General features: G+C 45.7%; 1 protein-coding gene across 2 annotated transcripts in view; it reads right to left on the bottom strand.

Moving 5' to 3' along the window:
* LOC144146754 (short transient receptor potential channel 3-like) overlaps positions 1 to 24268 on the bottom strand; it is a 48190-nt gene that overhangs the window by 17923 nt on the left and 5999 nt on the right. For both annotated transcript variants that reach the window (XM_077678677.1, XM_077678676.1), the window contains exons 3-5: positions 19870 to 20003; positions 9227 to 9423; positions 7576 to 7749 (exon numbers count right to left, since the gene is read on the bottom strand). In XM_077678677.1, the coding sequence (XP_077534803.1) occupies positions 7576 to 7749; positions 9227 to 9423; positions 19870 to 20003 (505 nt within the window). The remainder of the gene's footprint in view (positions 1 to 7575; positions 7750 to 9226; positions 9424 to 19869; positions 20004 to 24268) is intronic.

The following is a 24268-nucleotide window of genomic DNA, read 5'->3' on the forward strand; positions in this document are numbered from 1 at the left end:
AGACAAAGAATTTTACTAGAAACGGATATGGTAGTTTTTAGTATTTTGGAACTAATATTATCTACACCAGAAGAAGTGGATAACTTCAGATTATTGATGAGGCATGCAACACCGTCTTCTGTGACTTCAATACTTTGCATGTACTGCCACTCATATTCATCGACGTCAGGTAAATTAGTATGATCCTCTCGAGTGAAAACCGATGAAAAAAATGCGTTAAATGCAGAGGTACAATCATTATCGGAAAGGGGGGCGTTGGTGTCACTATGTAAAGATATCCGATTTGAGTCGCGGTCAGGGGATAAGACTCGCCAGAACTTTTTCGGATTCGTTCGTAGAAGAGAAGGTAAATCTTTTGAAAAGTATTTATTTTTAGCTTCGGTTAGGGTAGAACAGTAGGTTTTTAAACACAGCTTATACCTCTCCCATGCAGGAGCACTGTTGATACGTTTAGCTGCACTGTAAAGACGTTTCTTTTTGTTCCTAAGCTTGCGCAGCGCATTAGTGAACCAAGGATTGGATTTGTCGTTAGTTATCGATATCAACGGGATATATTGGTTAAATAGGTCCGATATTTTAGTCTTAAAACAAATCCAGTTATCTTCAACAGAGCAATTATTAAAAGAAAGGAGCGGCGTATCTTGAAAGAATGTTTCAAGTGCCTCATTTATTTTCGAGAAGTTAGCTTTATTACAATCGCGTATTATTTTCTTTGAGACGCCCGTAAAAGGTAATTGAACCTTCATGGATATTTGAAGTAAATCGTGGTCACTAAAGCAGCTTATGTGCGTAACGGGTCCGATTGTTTCGGGTGCAGAGGTGAGTAAAAGGTCAAGAATGTTATTACCACGGGTAGGTTCGTGAATAACCTGAAACAGGTTAAAATCGAGAGTGAGATTTATAAATTCAACTGAACTTCGGCAAGTGGATGATAAGTTATCCCAATTTATGAGCGGAAAGTTGAAATCTCCAAATAAGTGGATAGAATGCGTTGGACAAAGATTAACAGCCGTGTTTAAGCTGTTGCGTAGATCGGCGACGAATCAGGAACTGGCGTCAGGTGGACGGTAGCAAGCACCTAGTAGAAGTTTGGTTGTATTAATTATTACAGCCACCCACACAATTTCGAGGGATGAATTAGTGTCGATGATAAAGGATGGTAAGGATTTCCTAATGGCTAAAAGAACGCCACCACCTCTTTTTCCACTTCTATCTTTGCGATAAATAGTATAGTCATGGGTATGCGGTAGAATTTCATCGTTGGTTACGTCAGGGTTAAGCCATGTTTCGGTGAGAAGAAGAATATCAGATTGGTTATCATCAAGTAGAGAAGAGATTAAGTCACGCTTAGGAAGAATGCTGCGAATATTTGCAAATGATGCTGTCAATGATGACCTAGATATGGGTGATTTCTGCTGAGATCTTGTCCCTGGACACGAGCTGATACCTAGCTATCTTTGTAACAAGACAACAGTATCAGTCACTTTGTCGTACATGTATGTTTTGTCATTCATGAGCAGGCGATCAACTGACAGCTTAAAAGACACTTTTTGAGGCTTTGCAAAATCAAGCAGCTTCTTTCTAGCTAGTCGCGTAGCCGGCGAGAAATCTTCGCCAATTGAATAGTCTGACCCTTTTAGCTTGAACCCAGACGATAAGATGCGTTGCTTGTCTTTAAAAAAGGTCAGTTTCGCTATGATAGGTCTGTTTTTCCCTTCTTGGTACTTCCCGAGCCTATGAACTCGCTCAAACTGCGAACTGTTTGTTTCAATTTGCAGTTTTTCCGAGTACAACTTAATTACTTTTTTTTCAGGCGCAGTCCAGTCCTCTTTAGGCCCATCATCTATCCCGAAAAAGAGCAAGTTACTGCGTCTTAGCTTATTTTCAGCGTCCTCGCACCTTAATGTAATTGTTGATAGCTGCTCTGAGACATCCCGCAAAGTCGTTTGTTCCTTTACTACATCGTCAGAAACAGCTGTTTTTCCCGAGGCCAAGGTCAACTCAAGCGCAGCAACTCTAGCAGTTAAAGCAACGATTTCATTGTCACTCGTAGCTTGTTTACTCTTTACGCTTTTTAGTTCTGCTAACAGTTCATATTAGCCCTGGTTTTATCGAAAAGTGCGGAGCATACACAACAGCTTGTCACTGAGCTATGATTTTAGTGACAAGATAGGTTAACAACTGACTGTTTTCATTAACAGCCCGTCCTTTTTAACGAGAATGACGAAAATGAAACCTAACCTGATCGATACCTTTATTTCGCAGCGCATCTCTATTCCTTGTCGTAACAGGCACAGTCAAACGTTTTATGACAGCAAGCATAGGAGCACATGCCGCTCACTACACCCAGAGTGGTCTGACGACGTGCTGGCCCAATCGCACATGCAGAGGGCCTGCGAGAGGGTGGAAGACCAAGGCCTCTCACCTCCTACGCGAGTGTGGCCAGCGACTACCTGATGAGGACCCTTAGCGGCAATCTAGGATAGTCTCTCAGGACCTTTAATAAAGTTATTTTTATGTCTGTCTATCTGTCTGTCTGTCTGTCTGTCTGTCTGTCTGTCTGTCTGTCTGTCTGTCTGTCTGTCTGTCTGTCTGTCTGCCTGTCTGCCTCGAACGAAGCGGAGCCCCTCCCTAAAAAATGTGCCGGGTCAGGCGGGTCCCTGCGGCGGCTGTTCTTCACATCTAAAAATATGAGGGTGTAAGAATAAAACTCCTTTTCTCACCTAATCGAGCAACGAGAAACAAATGTTTGAGAATTCGCATTTGAATCGCTACCTTATACAGAACCGCCTGGTCGGTACTTTCACTTTCTGCATTCATTACCAGATGAAGTAACGTAACCACCGGAGCGAACAACTGCGCGATCGGATCGAGCCCTATTGTAAAGTGGGTGCGCTAAACGTACGAACTAAAACAAAACACGGATTCTTGGAAGCTGCTAAATGCGTTCCAATCGTGACTAGCATTCTAAGTGAATCGTAACCATTTTGTACCCGGCCATTTTGCCGACGGGAAGGTCGAGGGGCAAACGATACAGATCATAAAGGATGTAATGAAGGGTATTTCTGACGGTGCAGTTCTCATTCTCCTTTTCTAGCTGTTGTTCAGTAGGAGATGAAGTACGATGGGGAGCTCTCCCTTCTTCAAGGTGCCTTGAATTTTGTGCTTGCATACTGTCAGCGTCCGTCAACTTCCTCCCATCCTCCAATGTATCTCGAAACAAATCGCCCCCCCCCCTTCCCCCCAGCGAAATAACTTTTAAACCTCGCTATGGTAGTAACTAAGACCGGTAGAGATGACGGAAATTTACAAAAACCTAACGTGTATCGGCTGCAGAATGAAAACAGAGGTTTTTTTTTTTACTTTAATAATTTTTGCGCTCTGTGCCTATCTTAGTTGTTGGGTTTCCAACTAGATGGGCCTTTGTCCAACTGTGTACTTCATCCACCTTTATCCCTACCTCCCCGCCCCACGCAACCCCTGGCCAATTCTCAATAATCAACCTACCCTACAGGTACCTGGTAAGCCGCAACTGCACAGTAGCAGAAGTCTACCTGGCGCGATAGAGCCACAGCCCTAACGGCCCCTCAGCCTCAGTTTGCACTGGCGACCAGGCGGTGCCCGTCCCCTAGTTCTGTTTCTTTGGCATGGCATTTGCACGCAATTTCTGCTCGGTTCTGCTTCGATTTTATTTCATAAGTCAGTCAAACACAAACTTCCAAAGAGATCATTATTTCTTGAGGTTTACGCGCCGAAGCTTTATCTGTGCCCGGCGTATGCTTCGGATAACTTTACTACAACCTTGGGTATGCTAAGCTTGCGCCATATTCTAGGCACACGAGCGCTTCTTTTTTTAGCTCCATAAAAACAAAAACCACCGGAACACTATGATCGAACCCCAGCAGCACAACAGCTTCCTTCAGCCAGCGCGATGGGTAGCAGAATTTGCAGCTGTAGTACACAGCATTATTGCCGCCATTTCCGCTGACGTCATAACGTGGACGTACGTGAAGAATTACCATTACAGCTTTTACTCGCTGCTTTATGGTATCTCTGGAATCTTCGCATCCGGTAATGAGAAAGCTTGATTAATTGCTTCCTTCCGTGGTGGAAAGGGTGAATCATCGCGCACGTGGCTGTGCCTGAACCAGAACGAAGGACAGCATGCGCTCCAGAGCTGATCTCACGTGACCGGCTGCGCCCTTTTCCACTTCAGCATCATCCCCCTCCCCTATTAGAGACACCTCTGGTGTGGGAGACTAATCTATAGCTTTTGATGGCTTTGAACAGCCTTGAAGAGGACCTGATAGTGTTATCGCTGCGCTCAGTTTTTAAACCAAACATCGTGTGTCTAACCAAAAAAGTTATTTCGTTCCGGTTCAGTTCCGGTTTGACTAAATAACAACCCGAACAGGTTCTCCAACCCATTCGCAGGCTTGAACCGGTTCTTGAACCAGTTCAGTGAGTTAAATTATTACCGAAGGGCGAAAAAATTGAGTTATAAAACAGCGCGGCAAACGAGAATACCGCAAGCGCCCACAGACCGGACGCCCTGTCTGTGTGCCCTTTCTGTCGTCTGATTTCCCGCGCTGTTTTATAAGTCAGTTATGTACCAACTGCCCCGCTTCCAATCCGTGTTGAGAAAAAATATCGCTAATTTAAAAGGACCATAAAATCTAAATATAATTTTGGGGCACTGAAAATACTGCTTTTTCAAAACAGTTGTGCCATCTTAAAGAAAACTGTGGGCAAGCAACGATAAGCACCAAGGCCATATACTAAGAAAAAGAGACGAAGTAGTGACATTTAACCAGCTACTTTCCCACCCAACCCTTACGTTGTCCTAAGGGCTGCTTAAAGCAACCCCCTTGCGGGCGGTGAAATATCGGTGCTCTTGCTGTCGGTGGAATATAGTCTCTCCCACTTGCGTCTTTTTATTGAAATGGCAATCTTCCCTCTGGGATCCTCCATAAGCCTGAAAGTTACACTCCTCGAGAAGGCCTTCGTTCCGGCGAGTCACATCTGTACATTAGCAGGCGACGCGTTTAAATACCAGCGCTGTACTTTTTTTGGTTAGTTATATGCATTGAAAAATCATACACCGTACACGTAAATACTACCTGTGAATACAGTTATTTGGTCACCTAGCATAATTTGTTACTTATCCTCTGCTCGAAGGTGTGAGCCAGAATATTAAAAGTGTGCTTGAGTTAACGCTGAGTCCCTGCATATTGCTCTGATCATTGGAATACATTTTGGCATAGCTGTTATTGCGGATGGGTGTGGCACCATAAATACGTCTCCGTTCCACTTCACCCCCGCCATCGTTCTATCCGCTAAGTTGCGGAATCTTATAACAGGTTACGCTATTGCAAGTTAGAAAAGCGATTGGACGCGTGAATCACCAAATCGAATTCTTTTTGGTCGCTGCCCTTTAACTATCGTCATCCTCCTTCGGAACGAGTAGCAGGAGCAGCAGAGTAGCAAGTTAGACTAGACAGTGACAGTGCATCTTCCAAAACGAAGCAGCGCTGAAAGAGACGAAAAAGCGTAACAAGCAGAAAGTATGAGCGCTGGGCAGATGGGACGCCACTGGACGGGCGTGCATTTCCGCATTTTTCATCGACTGTAGTGCTGTTTTTTTCTTTCATGAACCAACAAGTTTGGAGGATACAGTTGTTTGCAGAATGATGAAGTGCATACTATACGCTAACATTTTCCGGTGGTATGTTTGTCATCCGTATCTGGATACGTTAATAAAACACAAACTTTGTCCGCTCCGCGGGTCCTGAAACACTGAAGATTATACCAGGCACTGCAGCGTTCGCTGCCTTCGCAGTGATGATACGTTTGGTTGTGAAAGGTCGGACAACGGAAAGGACGTCTAGAGCAAAATATACCTTGCTGTTTTGATTATTCGATGTGTCAAGGCAGACAAAAGACACAAATATGTCGTGTTGGAACTCGTCGCGGAAAAATTTAAAACAATATTGGTGTGTTTGATGCCTCTACGCTACTCAGTACTGTGCTACGAGGCACCGTATATTTCAGGTTGGCCAAGCTATTAAACCACCCGGGGATCTTTAACGAGAGAGTGAAATGCTGGGCTTGTTGGTTCATAATGTTGCAAAAAAGAAACCAGCGGCAAGAACACGCACAGTTTGTGTCCCTCCTTCTCTTGTCCTGCGTGTTCTTGCCGCTGGTTTCTTTTTTGCAACATCTTTAACGAGCGTGGAAATATCGACACATAGCAGTTTTTGTTTTTCGGCTGCATCAGAAAAACAGCAGCTGGGTGCGGTGATCTAATCCTCATCCTTGTGGTAAGGAGCCATCGGCTCAGCCACCGAGAAGTTCTTGAGGGTCCCACTTGTCAAGTATTTACACTCTCTAGTCGTGCCACCTTTTCAAAGAAAATTATGAAATGCGACAAGTATGCACATTTCTGATGTGAGCCTACGCCGTTGCACCGTGCAGCAACATTGCAGCTCAATTACCCCTACCCAGTCGCATCTTAGGAACGGCAAACTGAGTGTTTTATATCAACTGCATGCTTCTTAGAGTGTGACTATCGCTTGCTATGATATGCATTCTGCTCGCGCTACCAGCAGTACCATGCCACTGCAACTATGGTGCGCATACCTAGCGTCATGTTGTAACGACGAAGAGAGCGTTGATAGTGTTCACTGATCTGAAGGTGAGAGTGCGCGAGAAGTTACCAAATTCATCGTGTGAAACAGGAAAGCACAGAATGGTGTTGACTGTGCGTTATTAACAGCGTGTGGCCTAACCGTTTCGTCATGAACCGGTAACCCTTATTTCTTCCTTTGATTCTGTTTAGGTTCGGGTTCAGCGTGCTCAAACCATAAGTGTTCGGGCTCTGGTTCAGTTCCGCCAAAAATACCGGTTCGGTTCCGATTTTCGATTGGGTTCAGTTCCGGTTCGACACCCTGCAAACATCTCTTTGAGCTGATGGAGGTGATAAGTGCGTTTCACATCTAATGTTAGGATTTGAGCGCAGGAACACGGCATGCTGGGTGGTATGTGGTCATTCAGAGTGTTGCTATCGTATCTCCACTATAGGTCTGTGCTATGCTTGAGTTCATTGCCTTTTACAAACCGCGATATATCTAGCACCTCTCTAGTCAGCCTTCTCTACCAGTGTTGTCCGTGACCGTCAAAGTTGTAGAATTCGCTTAATATTTATTTTCTGCTTTCAAACACAAACCTACAAGTGAAAATGGGGGAAGGGAGGAGGGAAACTCATTAAGCTGGTAATAAAACAGCATGTAGTAAATTGCTGTTAGGCTTGTGCCTCCTTGAAGCACAAGCATGTTTTATTTTAAAGCTTCCGGTAATTCCATACTGTAAACAACACATGCGATGCCTGCCCCTCCAAAAAACAGTTTTCTTTAAAACAGACTGACTCTTTCTATGTCTATTCCCATCTGTGCATCGGTATTTGTCCTTCCGTTCAAATAAACCTACTGCAACTGCTACCCTTAGATACTCAAGGCACACCATGATTAGTGCAGGTATATCCATATAGTGTGCAACAACAGGCCCCTGGAAACTTACATCTTTCTGGTCCAGCAGAATGGCCAGGGAGAGACGGGGAAAGCGGAAATGCCTCTTCGTCGGGAAACCTTCGTTCTGGGAGAGCACGGTTTCCACTTCCTCGGTGTTCTTGCATGCGCCCAGCACTGCCGCCGCGAACATTGAGCACTGCTCCGCCAACTCCTCGTACTCTTTCTGCGAAAACGGAAAAGCTCTGCATTCGCAAAAATATTATTTTCCCGCCGTATTGCTCACTTTGTTGAAAAAATACGTGGCTTGAAAACCTATAGCAATATTTGTATTTAAACTGAAGGCGAGTTTTCACTGGTCCAATTGAAAAGACAGATACCTCCAATTACAATTTCGGACGCATCACTATTTACAACTTGCCAAAGAAGGCATGTATTGCTTCAGTCCTCTCAGACGATTCCAGGCTCATCAGCGTCGTCTTACTACTAGCACTTTCATAGGAAGACACGGCCCCTAATCCACTAGGCCCCTGTACCGCTCATCGCCATTCAAATTTTGCTGTTTTAAACTCCGCAGGGAACAGCTAGGGCTTATTATAAACAGTCTCGGATGTGTAAAATTTTACACAAAAATTCCTAACTTCATATTTTTGCTTTATTTAGAAAATAGTAAGGATGCCGAAACAATTCTAAAGACTTCTGAATGCGAGAGCACTAATGTCAACTTGAAAAATATGAGGCAGTTTTGGGCTCGCCTTTTCAAGGGCTTCATCCTTCTCCTGCTCGAGACGATTTTGTTCAGCCCGCTTCCGCCTTCCAATGGCTGCGACCTATCTCCTACGCGTTGAGCTTGCAGGACGACAACCGTTAATTTTCTGCTTCTCCGTTCGCTCGTTTGGCTACGTTATTCTGCTCTCTTATTTTCTGTGCGGTACGGAGGCATGGACGGCGATCTATTGCAACTGCACTTAACCCTTTCAGTGTCAATTACGTGCATGTACGTCCACGGCCAACACCTTCAAAATGGTCAATGACGTGAACGTCCGTCATGGGTGGTATGTTTGAAAAGCGCGCCTTTTTCGATCATTTTTCTCGCTTGGCATGTACTGCCACACTGCGAAAATGCGTGAAAAAATTTTCTGTTGACAATGGCTCCTCTTTTTTTTCTTTTTTTGCGCTTTACAACATCGGCGCTGGCGCATCAGATGGCGAGCGGGTGCACAGCGTCTAGCTTCGGCTTCCCGCTGCTTGCGTCCGCGAAACTCATGCGGTTCGTGCGCTTCTCCCGCTTCTTGGACCCCACGGAGCTTTCTTAGAATTTTTCTTGTGTTACTTATGAATACAACACGCGTATGTAACAACTCAAACAATTTTGTTGTTATTTTATGATCACCCTAAAAAAATTACGACAATATTTTCTGGAAATAGGTTCGTCGGAAAAATTTGTATCAGCGGCCCAAAAAATCGACCCTTGGTGGTCGGATTTGGCAAAAAAAAAAAATTCACCCTGAAACGGTTCAGCTGGCGTGGTTGAACAATTCCCAGACACATTGTTTCGGCGCCGCTTCAGGCTTTCTGACTCCAAAGCCGGGTTTCGCGGCCCAATGGGCCATTTAATGCTTTGTAACTGAAATTAACAGCCCTCCGGAGCAAGCAAATGCCCGTATCGACGTCGCAACGAGCGCGAGCGCGTGTCTGGGCACCTGGTACTCGGGCACGCTGTCGGCGAGCGCCCTCAGCTCCCTGCTGAGCGTGAAGGCGGTGAGCACGGGGTCGTCCGACGTGAGCAGGATGTGCACGGGGCTGCTGAGCGCGCGGAAGGCGTTGCGCCGCAGCTGCGACTGCGACAGACGCTCCCCGTGACGCGCCGCCTGCTCGCGGCATGACTCGGCGCACAGACCTGCACGGGGGGAGAGAGCAGAGAGGGTCACCCGAGCGTCGCTTTTATTGTCACACACGTGTACGTTAATACACGGTCCATTTGGAGAGCCATTGAACCGGGCTACGCCGAACGGTCATTCGATTTGCTTCACCGAATCGGTTGCAGTGTCACGTTGTTGGATTAATCACCGGCTTGAATCGATGTACAGCCGGTAAAACGCTTGTCTATAACAGCGATTTCAACTTCAACCAGCTACACCCGAAAACTGCCGAAACATACTCGTTCCAAACATGTCGGAGGCAAAAGCGAAGGGCTGAGACTTCAGAATTCCGCACTAGTTTTATTCAAATCCCGCTCCGGCGGGGCAGGATAGGACTGAGTACGAAAGCTGTGTTATAAACAAGCCTTTTACCGGCTGTTCTTTTGTTTGATTTGTTTGGAAATTTTAGGGTTTTACACGCCCGAGTTTCGCCTCAGCTGAAAGGCCTACCGTAGTGGGCTGCTCGCTCGGGAATTACTTTTACAACATGGAGATTTTAGCGTGTGCAAAAATTTCCAAACGCAGGGGTGTTTTCAGTTGGTGGCCCTGCCGGAAAATATTAAGGGAGATGTCTTAGTACCTAATCCATGTGTGAAGGTGAAAGCCCTGTTGGACCGTCTGTTCATTACAGGTTGAACTTTCCGCTGAACATTGCGCCAGCGCCCATCACCCTTCGATCAGCCAGCCACCTGTACAGAGCCCCCGAATCTCGTTTCGCTCGCTCGTCATCGCCAGAAGCCTCCGGTTTGCCCCCGTCGGTTTCTTCCCCTCAATGCAACTCGTATTGCGCGTGCAGCAGCGGCCCAACCTCCTCCGACACGGCTGTTTCCCTTTTCCGTCGCTCTGCGTCGCCCTGCTGCGGCACTGCTGTTTCATTTCAAAAGGCCATGCAGACGACATGCAAGTCTCTTTCATTCGTAAGATGTAGGGCTTTATGTTGGCCTAAGCGCTTGTCCGGCAGCAAACGACGCTTTATTCACTGAGAAATAAACATTTTAAGCTACAATATAAATTCTCCGGCCAAATCACGTGTTTTCGTGACGTCAGCAATGGTGTATGCAGAGAAGGGCCTTAAATACAGATAGCCTGCTCAACTGGACTGCTACTACCTCCATCTAGCCTGCTCAACTGGACTGCTACGACCTCACAGATGGCTGTTTCGTTATCTTGTTTAGCGCCCACTTTCATAGAAGGCGCTGAAATGCCGCTGAATGTCCAGTGTTCGCTCTTTGCTTCTGACCGATGTTTTATACCTGCCGTGTGTTTTTGTTAGGGTTCGTACTATTCACTTACAAAAACGTAAACTATGACTCGACAAACATGGTCATGTAAATGACCGTGCCTCTTAAGTAAGTTGGTCAGGGTTGTGTCGGACGAGTCCAACGAGTCCGACGGCTCTGTTAAGCAGCGTCAGCCGGCACAGTGCCGAACTAACTGTTTCGGTGTTTACGTGTTCGTTCGCAATTTTAATTGATCACACCACAATTATTACGGCTATACAAAGAATGTGCCCTAAATTTAGGCGCAAAGAGATCGTTCGGCAAGCTTATATGCCCTGCCTGATTTGCGTTCGCTTTGGCGGCCTCAGGCAATCGCACAACTGGAGATATGCCATCATACGTTCTGCTATAGGGGAAATGAGGTAGTGGGTCGCATGGCCATTCCCTTTTTTCCTGATCATATAGCTCAGTGGAGCGAAGTTTACAGTAAAAGTGGTGTCAGTGTGATTCTAAGGAGGCAATCTTTCGGTTGAATCAAAAGTGTGTTTTGTCTGCATGGCCCCTTTAAGGCTCTCGATCCCCGCCTGAACTCGCAACGATGTTTTGTGCCTACCTCATACCGTGGAGCAAAGGCCAAAGGCTTGCGTCTGGAAAACGGCCTCCGCAGAGAGAATCGAAACTGCGCGTTTGTGGTCAACGCCACAGCCACTGATCCACCGAGCTGGGTACCTGTTATAAAGGAGCGCTGAGCCACGTACAATTAAAGACGATAATCTTTCATGCGGTACTTGAACGGGAAAACTTTGGTCTGTCTGTATGGCTGTCTGTCTGTTACTCGATTCAGCCAGCCGGCCAAACAAAAGCAAATGCTGCGCAATAGTCTTAAATACCCTCGGCCAAATGTAAACGTAAAGTCCGGTGGCAACGTTCATACCTGTCAACGTTGTTGAACAAGAACAAGACAGCACGCAAATATAAGGCAGAAAATCAATACATAAGTGATCTTCGCACTGTTACTTTGTGGCCAATTGGTGGGGGCTTTGTTTCGTCGATAGCAAATTAAATACTACATCAACTGCAGAAAGTCGTCGCCTGCGGCTGCTCGTGCTCATGGCGGCATTTAAGAAATCAAACGGCAAAAGTAATGAAACGTTCCACTGCATTGGCTTCACGTTCCGCTGCGAACGCTTGTAGAGTAGGGCAACGTGGATCTATAAACGTTGCGGTAGGGTGACTCGATTCACGCACGTCTCCGCCGTACGGCAGTGCAGGCATCGAGGCACCCGACTTGGAGCCGTGGAACGCAGTATATTTAAATTAACTGGAACAAAACTCTAGCGTTTTATCTTGGGAGGAACGGGGCGGGAGAGGAACAGCATGAGAGGTGAGCAGGAAACAGAAGGGAGGCATTTACTTGCCAGGGGCGCCAGTCGACTATCGTCTTTACTCGACAGTTGCAACGAAAGGAGCAGATACGCGGCTGTTTTTTTTTTTTTTACGTTAACTTTCGTGATGGTGCGAAACTTACTTTGCAATTAATATAAATGCCATTTAATACCTGATACACCGCAGGGAGCTTTATAAAGGTGGGAAATTTATCATCCAACAGCTGCATGACTGCCGCATTTGGGCAATAGATCAAAACAGGCTTAAAGGCGAACTTCGTCAGGGATTACAGTATCATCTAGCGATTAACTGCCGTGAGCGGGGGTTTACGAGAACTTCATCCCGTCTATCGTCTTGGTTAATATAAGGGATATTTTAAATATGGATCCCTCATTCATTTGCGCATTTTTCAGCCCTGAGTGTGTCCGCAGTTGACAGCAATACTTCCTTCCGGCGCATTATTCACCCCCTCTAACCACCAGCTGCACGCATTCTGGCGCAGAGGCGCCACACTACGTTTCCTGCACTGCTTTGCGCAATTCTCTCTAGCGCTCTTCCACGGCGATTACATCCGAAATACGAAGAACCAAATCGCTCGAATGTTTGTCCATATACGGCTGCTGCTGCGAAATGGTGTTAAAAAATAGGTTAATATTACGAATGACAGTTCAGTTAAATGCCCACCAGGAGAGTTATAAACGTAATGTACCCTTCTTCATGTGCTTTCCCAAAGTGTTCATTGCCGGTGATCAAATTCCATACGTTCTTCTTGTGGTGAAAGTGCAATCAATCAATTTTTTAACAACACATCGAAGAAACGGTCAGCATCTAAAATTGTCCCCAATTTACCGTACAGTGACCACTTCAACAAAATTAATTCTATTTTTTGCTAACTGCATAAAATAAATGCATATATATATATATATATATATATATATATATATATATATATATATATATATATATATATATATATATATATATATGTTTCTTGGACACCGGCAAATATCAAGAAAAAGAAAGACACACGTCGAAAGAGGAATGGTATAACGTTTCGGCCGAGGGACCGGCCTTCGTCAGAATAACAGTGGCGGTCGTTGTCACGAATCATACTACTCCTATAATGAGTCGGTGTGCGATAAATCAATTGACAGCTCCACTTTGAGAACCCTCTTAAGATTAGTCCTAGAGTTGAACAACTTTGAATTTAATGGAGTTCATTACCTCCAAATTAATGGCACCTCGATGGGTACACCCATCGGCCCCACGTACGCAAACATTTTTATGGGCGTACTTGAAAATGAATTTCTGGCAAGCCGTTCCCTACGACCGACCCACGGAGCAAGATATAAAGAGGAGCGCCGACTGTGGCCCAGAAAAAATCTTTTGCTCGGGCCGATAATGTCCACGCGCCGCCGGCCGCACAGCTTTCCCTTTGCTCTCTTCCTCCTTCGTTCGCCCTCTCGTCGCTGTGCCTCTGTACATGGCTCTTCCCTTCTTCGCTCTCCCCAGAGGCATCTTTTCTTGCGCAGCGACGTCTGTCTTATGCCTGTCCTACTATGCAGGAGGCATGCGTGCACGCGCGGAATTTAAACACCCGTGCGCGGCCGCAATAGACGGCGCAGATAATCGCACACCGCCGGATACATGGCGATCGCTTATTCCCGGAACGTTTAGTCTGACATTATGAATATCCACTAAAAATATTGTACTAACCCAGCACATGTAAGACGCAACTGAACGACGACGACTTCAGAAGCACCAAAGAATGAGCAAGAGTAATATGGAACGCCACAACATAGTCTAGCGTGATTCTGCTTACGACGAATCGATGCAGCGCAAAGGTTACCCTCTGTTGTTATCCCGCTCTCCGGCCGCGTGCTTAATTATTTATGCTGCTTCTGTGCACGAACAACGCTTACGAGGGTCGCCCGGAGACTCCATCGGCAAACGGCAATGATGCACATTTCTGTGCCAATGACTGAATTGGACGGCTGCCCTGTTGTATCAAGTGTACAAAAACACTGTCAGCTTGATAAGGAACCCAAGAATATCAAACGCATACTTCATTTGAACTCATGCCGCAACTTACCGCCCGATGTTCACTGTCGCTCTACGGTCGTGTTATCTCGTCGATAACACCGCGGTCTCCAAATAAAATGCTGCGATTTGTATGGCTGCAATTTTTTGGCCTACCAGGGTTCCCGGCGTTTTTTTTTTTTTTTTTTTCGTGAAGAGGCTGACCAGCAAAACAACCGGCTCGTTAAACCTTTTCTTTCGGCGAGTTATCGCGAAATGAAGGCTTGTGAAAAGACCGCACTGTCAGGGACTTGATCTTGAGCAGATTACTACGTCGCGGGCAGTCGCGGGTGATGTTATCGCATTTATGTTCTTTTCTGATGAGCGTGTAAATGCCGACCCGTGTTCTAGGCGCACTCTGTTTTGGACGCAAGTTGCAGAACTGCGAGAAAGCTGAGGGAACTTTTATAATCGCCAGTGATCAGAACCAGTTGCTCCTTTCGCCTTTTGTAAAACCTGTTAAAACACAGCCAAATTGGTATTCCCAAATTTACAAAACGGAGCCACATTTTCGGCAAGCACCGCGCAAAAGGTAGTGTTTGTGTAGCAGCCATATGTTTGTATGTGGTCTCTATATTTTGTTTTCCCGCCATGCAAACCAATCCTTACCGTATCTTTGCCGTACGGCCACTCAATTCCTTCGGGCCCGGGTTACCCGGAAGGGGCTGTCGAACAAGTTAATCAACTGTGCGAAGGAGGCGCGCAATGAACGCGAAGCGGCGCCAAAGCAGGCCCAAAGCAGTCCGTGCCCAAAACTACCGTCGCCGAAGCAGACGACAGAGCCGACGGAATGCGTTCCGCCAACTCGCCCGCCGGCGCACGGGGAACGCCGGCCGCCGGCTAAGGTCCCTTTCACTGCGCCATCTACATTGTGCTCCACGAGTTATGGACATTAAGAGCCCGCCGGAGAGAGCGAAGTCGGCGCTCCTGTTTATCTTGCTCCGTGGACCGACCTACTACAAGCGGTACATTGATGATATTTTTATGATTTGGCAGCACGGGGAAGCCCAGCTTTTATCGTTTATTCATGAATTTAATACCGCCTATCCGTCTATTTCTTTTTCGCATACCTACTCGGAACATACTATCAACTTCCTCGACGTAACATTGACCATTCATGATGGTCAACTAACTACGAAGGTCTACAAAAAGCCAACTGATAAGCAACAATACCTTCATTTCAATAGTTACCATGTGAAGCACTGCAAAACAAGCATACCATATAGTCAGGCTCTTCGATTTAAAAGAATTTTTTCCGAACGATCAGATTTTAGTGCCAATTGTTCCCAGCTTCGAAGCGCTTTAGTTAAACAGAAATACCCACCTCAGATAATTGACGACGCCATTAGGCGTGCTGACAGCCATGACCGAAAAGCACTTTTATTGAGCAAAACAAGGCAACCCGTTTACTCCCATACTAACCTAGTCCTTACCTTTTCCGCGCATGCACAGAATGTAAACGCCATTCTAAAAAAGCACCATAACATACTACTACAAAGCGAGCGATTGAAACCGATATTCCGAGAACCACCACGTGTAACCTACCGTAGATCTCAAAATTTACGTGACCTACTTACCTCATCTAAAAGCAAATCTAAAGCGCCTACTGGATGCCGCCCATGCAACAAACCGCGCTGCAAGGTCTGCAGCCAAATGACTACCACAATAAGAGCTAGCAGCACTGCGTCAAATTTCAGCATGAAGATAACTGGGAATTATTCTTGCGACACGAGCAACGCGGTTTATCTCCTTCAGTGCGATATTTGCAATATGCAGTACGTTGGCGAAACCCAAACACCTTTCAGGAAAAGGTTCAACAACCACAAGGCCCACATATCAACACTCCCTCACCTTCCAATGTCAAAGCATGCCAACATCACGGGCCACTCATTTGACCATATAAAAGCCACGATACTCGAGTCTGGTTTTCGAACCCATCATGATAGGGAAGTTCGCGAGTCGTTTCTGATATTTAAATTCAATACTATTGCACGTGGCCTAAATGAAAGTGCAGGAAAGCTAAGTTGCTTGCATCAGTGACTGCGTTCTGTACTACTGACTGTTCATCATGCCCTCATTTTTTTTCCGCGTATTTGTGCTTGTCATTGCTGGTTTTTATACTGCACGGGTCAGACCCATTATTATGTTGTATTTTATCAAACGGAGGGCCGCACAGATATTATTGTTATTATTTTTTATTATATCACTTGATTTTGATCGTTTCTGCCCTCACGTGATCTTGCAAGACGCCTTTTATGATTCGTGACAACGACCGCCACTGTTATTCTGACGAAGGCCGGTCCCTCGGCCGAAACGTTATACCATTCCTCTTTCGACGTGTGTCTTTCTTTTTCTATATATATATATATATATATATATATATATATATATATATATATATATATATATATCAAGAGGCTGTGTACACGCGCATACGCCTGCGCATGAATGAATGAAACTATTATAATGACTGTTAAAGGGGCCATGAAGATGGAATAGAAGTTTGATTTATTGAAAGACCGCTTAGTCCCGACAGCAATGACACCGATGTTATCACAAACTATTGCTACTTATCGGAGAGTCCAGTTTCGGTTCCTCCTCTTTGTAAGACTCGCTTTACCACCACCGTCATTGCCACCCTCTCCTTTACTTATAGCTCGTTTGTTTGTTTTCTATATTTGTTTGTTCGTTCGTTTGTTTTTTTGTTTGTTTGTTTCTTTGTTTGTTTGTTTTTTGTTTGTTCGTTCGTTCGTTCGTTCGTTTGTTTGTTTGCTTGCTTCCTTGCTTGCTTGCTTGCTTGCTTGCTTGCTTGCTTGCTTGCTTGCTTGAAGGCTTTCTTGCTTGCTGGCTTGCTTGCTTGTTTCTTTGTTGGTATATGTGTTTGTTCTTTCGTTCATTTGTTTGCTTGTGTGTTTCTTTGCTTCTTTCTGTTGTCCTACAGGTACCCTAAAGGGATCACTAAGAAAAATACAATTTTTTTAATTTGAAAAAAAAAACGTTCCATAACTCAGGCGTCTCCATCTCAGTCACGAAATACGTTTTTAACCCGAAAACGCAAGGCATATTAATAGTTTCAAATTTCGCGCTGCAGTTACGTGGTTTGGGCATTAGTGACGTAATATGAGCCTCGCTAAAAGTGCAGTTGTCAGCCTGTTAATCACACGTTAGCATTCAAGCGACACCAGACGCCCCTCAACAGTCACCCGGCCATGTTCCTTAGTGGTGGCTTTGGTCGACTTCCTCAATTCTCACTAAGAAGAATCTGTGACGTCATATAGAAATTGCCGGAAAGTGGCGCAGGAGTCGCCACTTCGTCTGATTTCCCTAATATCTCAATTATTTGTTTGAATTTTGTGGTGAAATTACTGATTGTTGTTGGGACAAAACGCCCTTGTTTATAAACCAACCATGTATTTTTTCTCGATGGCCCCTTTAAACCCCAAAAGGGATGAGTTTTCAATAACGATAGACGGATTAACTAACAAGTAAAAAACACGCGGAATGCACAAAACGCAGACGGACACGGTTGAGCGCATATGAAAAAAAATAGCTGTGGCTCAGCTCGTCTATGTCAGGATATACGTAGCGTGAGTTAAGGTTCAGCTGGCTATTCTTCACTTTCCTGGTTGTCTAGAATTAGCCTCATTATCATGCTTACTGCTGCTTAAATGGCACACACACATATTATGCCACACATATATATATATTTATCAAGCTGCTCCGGCGCAGCGTCACCAATAACCCCAGAGCTAAGCTGGTTCCACAGGCGCAGGCCGGTGTTGCTGCGACACACGAGCCATCGGTTCCACACCCCGCCACCCCTCGCATGATCATCAGGTTGACCGGTTCGCCCCGTGCGGAACGGAGGTCGGCGAAGACGATGGGCGCATGGGATGTGTTAGAGACTCCTGGCAGCGAGCAACGTTCTGTACGCAATGTGACGTCACTGCTCCTCGCATATGCGGAGCAGTGACCTTGTTTCCTGTTTTCAAGCGTTATTGCTGTCGTCCTTCTTGCAATGGTGGTTTGGGTTGTAAAAAGTGTTTCATTCAGGGTGCTGTGTAAGATATCTTTCTCTTTAGGGCCTGACTTTGTAACTCCCAGTTCACGCTAACAGTGCGACTGATTTGTTTTCCTTGCTTGGTATCGCACTGGTCACTTGAAGGAACCTACTCTTTCAATCCATCTATGTGCAGGATCCGTGATCGTCCATTCAACGTTATTTCTTTTGATTCATGTTCAGCACTTAGTACTGTGAGCCTTAAATTTCTTAAACCACTTCCTTAGCCATTATTTTAGGTCTTCTTTGCACTCACTGAAGAAGACGATGTCGTCGGCAAATTTGCAGTACCTAGAATACTCTCCGTACACTCGTATCCATGATAGTCTTCCAATGAAGAACCTCACTTGTCTCAATGAACTCCTCCTCAAACGTTGTGTACATAATATTGGAGAACTGGTATCTACTTGTGATTTCATTGGCAAACCTACATTGTCCCTTTAAAGAACCATCAGCGTGCCCGTATATATTTACGCTTGTCTGCCAAACGTTGAATCCTCGTCTCGTCTACTGCGTGGGCTGTCAGCTAAGTCAAATGACTCTTCGAGATCTCTGAACGCGTGTTCAGAACAATGTTGTATTCTTCTAATTCCAAAATTACCTAGTTGTTACCTAGTTGTAGTCCTTTGTTGGGAAAGATCTTCTAAATCCTTCGTGTTCACTGCGTTTGCAGAAATTCGAAGGCTCACTGTTACGGTGGTACACCGACTTGAATAAAAAAAGATTTGCGAAGGGTTTATAACTTTTCCCCGATTTGTAACTCCCGCTACTTGTGAGTCGGAATAAGCTCGGCATTTTTTTTTTAAACTACAGCAAGAGTGCTTTGGTAGGTAGCTAGGTTAACTGGTTTATTTAGTGGAAAAGTTGCAAGCCTACACACCCCGGCTATTCCTTGGCACTCTTTTGTACTTCTACGGGCTTTCGTGTAGTGCAGCATATGGTCACGCCCCCTTGCCCCTCTGACTATTAACTGAACCATTTCGTCAGCTGTGGCCAACTCCTCTCTACAACTACAGGACACAGCACTCAACCGGCCCATAGGCAGGGAGACAACGACGAAGGCCCTCTTGGGTGTTCGCGTGTGTCCTGTACCTTGAGGCGCACTGCCCCGTATAGAGCTATCCCGTTTCTTGCTAATTACATGGGTATGTGTCATAAGTGAAGGAACAGCAACAACAATATATCAGCTGCCTAAGAAACTGCCGCTTTCCTCCATTCACTCGTGAACACGCTTGATATCCTCCACGTTGCCGCGTCACAACATCAGCCAACGCCCCTGCCCCGGCAGATCTGCTTTTATTGCTTGTTGTACTGCAGCTCGCTCTCTCTTCGTTTCCTTCAAACACTTGTGGCTTGCCGGCTGAATTATGCTTGGCGCCAGATTTACCGTGTACGGCGCGATATGTGAGATATGGCGCAAGCGAGTCGCAAACCCGCTGGCAAACTGACGCGATTGCGACACCGACTCCACAATGTGGGACTCATTAGCCTTCGTCATCTGTCCCCCACTTCCGCTGCACGGTTTGCTTATTTCCCAGTCGACGCGCTAAACGCGACACCATTTGGACAAATTTCGCAGCACAGCAAGTCTGTGCGGTAGTATTTAGATATTTAGATTCACATAAAGTTTCGGAAAACAGGCCCACATTGATTCGACAGTTGCGAAAAATGGCACTTACAGCCAGGCTCATGTGGTTTCTGGATGGTATGGCCTCGGTCCAGGAGCATTTTTGTAATTTCGAGGTCTCCGGCGATGGCCGCTGCCATCAGGGGAGTCATGTTTCCCACTGCCACAGTGCAAGGGCCGTGGGCACTGAAATAATCGCAAACAAGAATTATTGCGACAATACTTGTGGCTCCATGTGGCTAGACGTCTAGAGGCAACAGACATGGGGATGGTCATGTTTATGTGAATGGGTGGGGCAGATAATTTGTTTTCATTACGAGCTCATTTTAACCTATGAAAAATATTATGGTTCCGATTGCTCATTACACAAACAGCGGAATTTAAATGACCTCCGTGCGAATAATTGGCTGCGGCATATGAGCAGGTCCATCACAACGTTGAACCTCGCCCTTAATAACCCTTCCCGGGTCTCCGAACTACCATTACCCGTAAAGCGCTTTTTGAAACAGACACAAAAGCAGGACTATGTACGCTTGAATTGCTATTGGGCAAATATTGCTTCTGTCTGCAGCACACAACACCCTTAGAAAAAAGCCAGTTATGGTGTTCTAACTAAATTCGGGAAGTCATTTGCAACACTTCGCAGAAATATTGTTCGGAGGAAAGTTGTGAGAGCTGATTATTCACACAGGAGCCACAAATATCTACAACAACAGACGCGATGCGGTAGCTGAGGCTGATCATTGTGCTCTTGCTCAGTCGACCATTAAAGTCGCCCAATCTTCTTTCGCTTCTCCTTTCTTCTCGCGAATTCCCACAGAGAAAACGTGGGTAGCGCTTGTTGTAAGTTATTTTTAAAGTATAGATATTTGCTAACTACAATGATTCGAAAAAGATGAAATTTTTGCATAACCATTAAAATCCACAAATCCAAATTTTGTGCCCCGTGGCAGGAACAAATTCCTGAAAAGGGAAGGCATCTATAAGCGCGCCCAACTTGAGTAGATAACCGTAAACTCAAACAAATTGCGGGAATTGAAGCGGTAAACTCTAAATATGACATTCTAACATCCAAGCAGAGCTTCTAGTGTGTGTAAACTGGAGGCAATACCGATGCCGCGTCTAAGAAATTCCACAGATAGCGCTGCATAAGTCCGATAAAAGGAGGCTAGAATTTCTAGGTGCAGGTTTTTTGTTTTTCCAGCATTCAGACCCGTTTCTAAGCTTGGCTCGGGGATGGGAGTGGTTTGAAGTCGACTATCAGTCAGGCAACTATATGTACCTGACTTATAGTCGACTCACGGTATTCTCTGGGCAATACATATTTAAGCGGGGTACTTCATTTACGTAAGTTAAATAACTGAGACACCAGTGGTTATGAAGAAGAATCCGGCTTTATACTTTGCTGGGTAACTCATATGCAGTGTAATGCCACGTGCCGCAGCAGATAATAGCCCATGCGGCGACACACTCGGAAACGAACAGCGGGTGGCGGCACTATCCCCACTCCACGGCTGGCTTTATCATTCTACCACAGTAAGACGATATGGAGTGCGCTTTTCAAGGCAAGGCGAGTCAGTCTTGCCGGTCTCTATTTTTCTCTCTGCGTGCATGCATGCCTGTGTGTGTGTTTCTGTTGTGTGTGTGTCTGTGTCACTGTGTGTGTCGGTGTGTCACCACTATCCCCATCTGTCAACTTTTCTTGAGAAATTATTCAAATACCCGTTGGCATGAACATAACTTCGCCAGTCCTAAACTCCAATGCCTCCCGTGTTACTTATGCTAGACACTCTCATTTGGGAATGTGCGAAATTGTAAGAGCAACGTAGTGGATGGCATTAGAACGGTACACGCCGTTTTGGTATTAGGAAAGAGCACCCTTCCACCGTGATCGCAACGTTCCTGGTAATATATTAGGATTTCACGTGAAGTAATAAACAAACTACAAAAAGATACCTTCTATGCCATTCGCTTGTACTGCTGATGTGGGGCCAAGGTACCTTTAGAAGCTTTGTTTCCAGGATCCGGGCATAAAATGAAGGCTCAGCGACACAACACAGACGAGGTGTCTTCTCAGTCCGTTTACTGCGCTTGTGTCTCGTGTGCGCGTACCCTCGGGCTCGTTTCATTAGCAGGCGCCAACATGCTAAGTAATGAGTTCTTGCGCAGTGAACCTTTACTTCCACCGAACGTGGCAAAGCCACACGTTACAAAAAAACTCTCAAGCGAAACTTGCTTGCGTGTGGAGTACGCCGAAACGCATTGCGGCCAAGCCCACTTTATCAGCGTGATCTAATAACGATGATGATTCCCTTGAATTGTTTGGCGTATACCGAGAGGATCGACCATTGAATAAATGATTACTGTGCCCCTGTTGAAGCTTTTAGATTGAATTTTAGATAGAAACCTTCCCGGGTACTGCCCTACTCAGGCGGAGCGTTCGATCGCTGTTTGCAGCTGGTGTGGGTTGGCGCCCGCGCACGTGTCTCGCTATATCACGCCACAATGGGAGCCAATCAGTGCCATCACTCACACCCCACCTCATCTTAGGTGCGGTCGCTCACTCTCGTAAGGGAATATCAGCTTCTAGCGCACCCAGGGTAGGACGGGCGTCCTGCGCTCCGTGAGAGAACGGGCAGCCATTGAAGATGGTAAACGTTGCCGATAATTGGAGAATGATATACAATTACGCAAACCAAACATTTGCGTTCCAGTAAGGCTCAGCCGAATGAAAGGTTCAGCAAGGCTTGGGAGTGGGCTAGTTGGTGTTTTAGCACCTTGAAGTGCAGAGGTGCGCTGTGTGACACGAACACGTAGAATAGGGGGAATTACACGGAAACAAACGAGGTGAGACGCAAACTATGAACTGTTTATTGTCATGTGAAGGGGGGCGGTTACATATGATGGACATGAAAAACACACACGAAAAAATACTAACACGCGACACGTGACATGATATCTATTTCTCACTTAGGAAACCTATTTTACGCGTCGAAAGCCGGGTTGAAGGTGCGATAACGCAAACTCCCTCCACTCCTAACAACATTGCAAATGCTTCGAAGATTTCGCGGGTAATCTTGTCTTTGAAGCGGAACAAGATGGTTGTCCCACGTAAGTCCTGTGGTAGGTCTTAAGTGGGGCAATCAGGCCGCTGTCTCAAAGACAGATTACAGGAACATCGCAATGCTTGCGCGCAAAAAAGCGGTAAATGGAAAATTGGCCGTGCATGTTAGGAGTTGCGATAAGAGTTGTTTGCCCGATTTCGAGGGGACAACCACCTTGTTCCACTCCAAAAACAACATTTCCCGCGAAATCTTCGAAGCATTGGCAATGTTGTCAGGAGTGGAGGTTTATAGCGTTAGCGCCCCTTCAATGCAGCTTCCGACGCAGGAAATAGGTTTATTAAGTGAGGAATGGAAATCATGTCACGTGTCACATTTTATTGTTATTTTGTTGTGTGTGTTTTTCATGTCCATCATACATAATCAGCCCCCTTCCCATGACAATAAACAGTTGATAGTTTGCTCCTCACCGCCTGCTTCTGTTTAATTTCCCTTGTTCTACGTTTTCGTGTCAGGCAGCGCACCTCTGCACCTCAAGATCAAAGGTTTTCGTTTTGGTAGATGGATGCTTTAGTGTCTTCATTTCGGTAGCTGCGTTTTGATTTTGGTCGTTTTCGCTTTCACTGAATCAGGCTCAGCGTGCACGCCTTTTTCTGTAGGAAAACGGTTGCAATGTTTCGTTTTTAGTTTGAAGCCTACTGAGAGCACGCGGGTGATAACATGAAATAACGAAGCAAGTAATTACTATCGCCGCAATATAAAAAATTATTGAAATTGACCTACCAAATAATGATCGTAAAGTGCAGCTGTTAGTAGGACAATTCATAAGGCCACGGACAAACGCTTTCGAAAAAAATATATTGGAGAGCACGAATTTTATATGGGCCGCTATTGCCCTTTCTGGAGCATGGCACACATTTCTGGTGACATCAGTGCAATTCACTTACACTAATACAAATGGAACCACATCACATCATTATTAATGCGGGTTGACATTTTAATATTTTGTAATAAGAAGGGCCGGAACGCATTTTGCGATGGAAAGCGATATTCTGTTCCGAGATTAGCACAAGCTAGGCACTTCCTAAGCAATGCAGAGCATTATCTGAACGTGCAGATATTCCGCCTCCAGGGTCCTGGACACGGGTAATTCGTGGCAAAACCCGCGATCCTACCCCTACGCTACCGCAGCCGATTAGCGGTGTCCCCTCGAAGATACTCAAAAGAATAGAAGCGTTCGAAACGAACCAGTCGGTGGTGCTGGATGCGTGAAAGAAGTGGTGGGCTTCTCCCCACATGGAAACGAAATAGATTGATTGATTGTAGGGTTTAACGCGCCGACGCAACGCAGGCGATGAGGCGCGCCGTAGTGGAGGGCTCCGGATTAAT

This window comes from Haemaphysalis longicornis, unplaced genomic scaffold (assembly GCF_048455015.1).
Source record: "Haemaphysalis longicornis isolate Haplotype H1 unplaced genomic scaffold, Haemaphysalis longicornis Haplotype H1 scaffold_7, whole genome shotgun sequence".
Classification (NCBI taxonomy): domain Eukaryota; kingdom Metazoa; phylum Arthropoda; class Arachnida; order Ixodida; family Ixodidae; genus Haemaphysalis; species Haemaphysalis longicornis.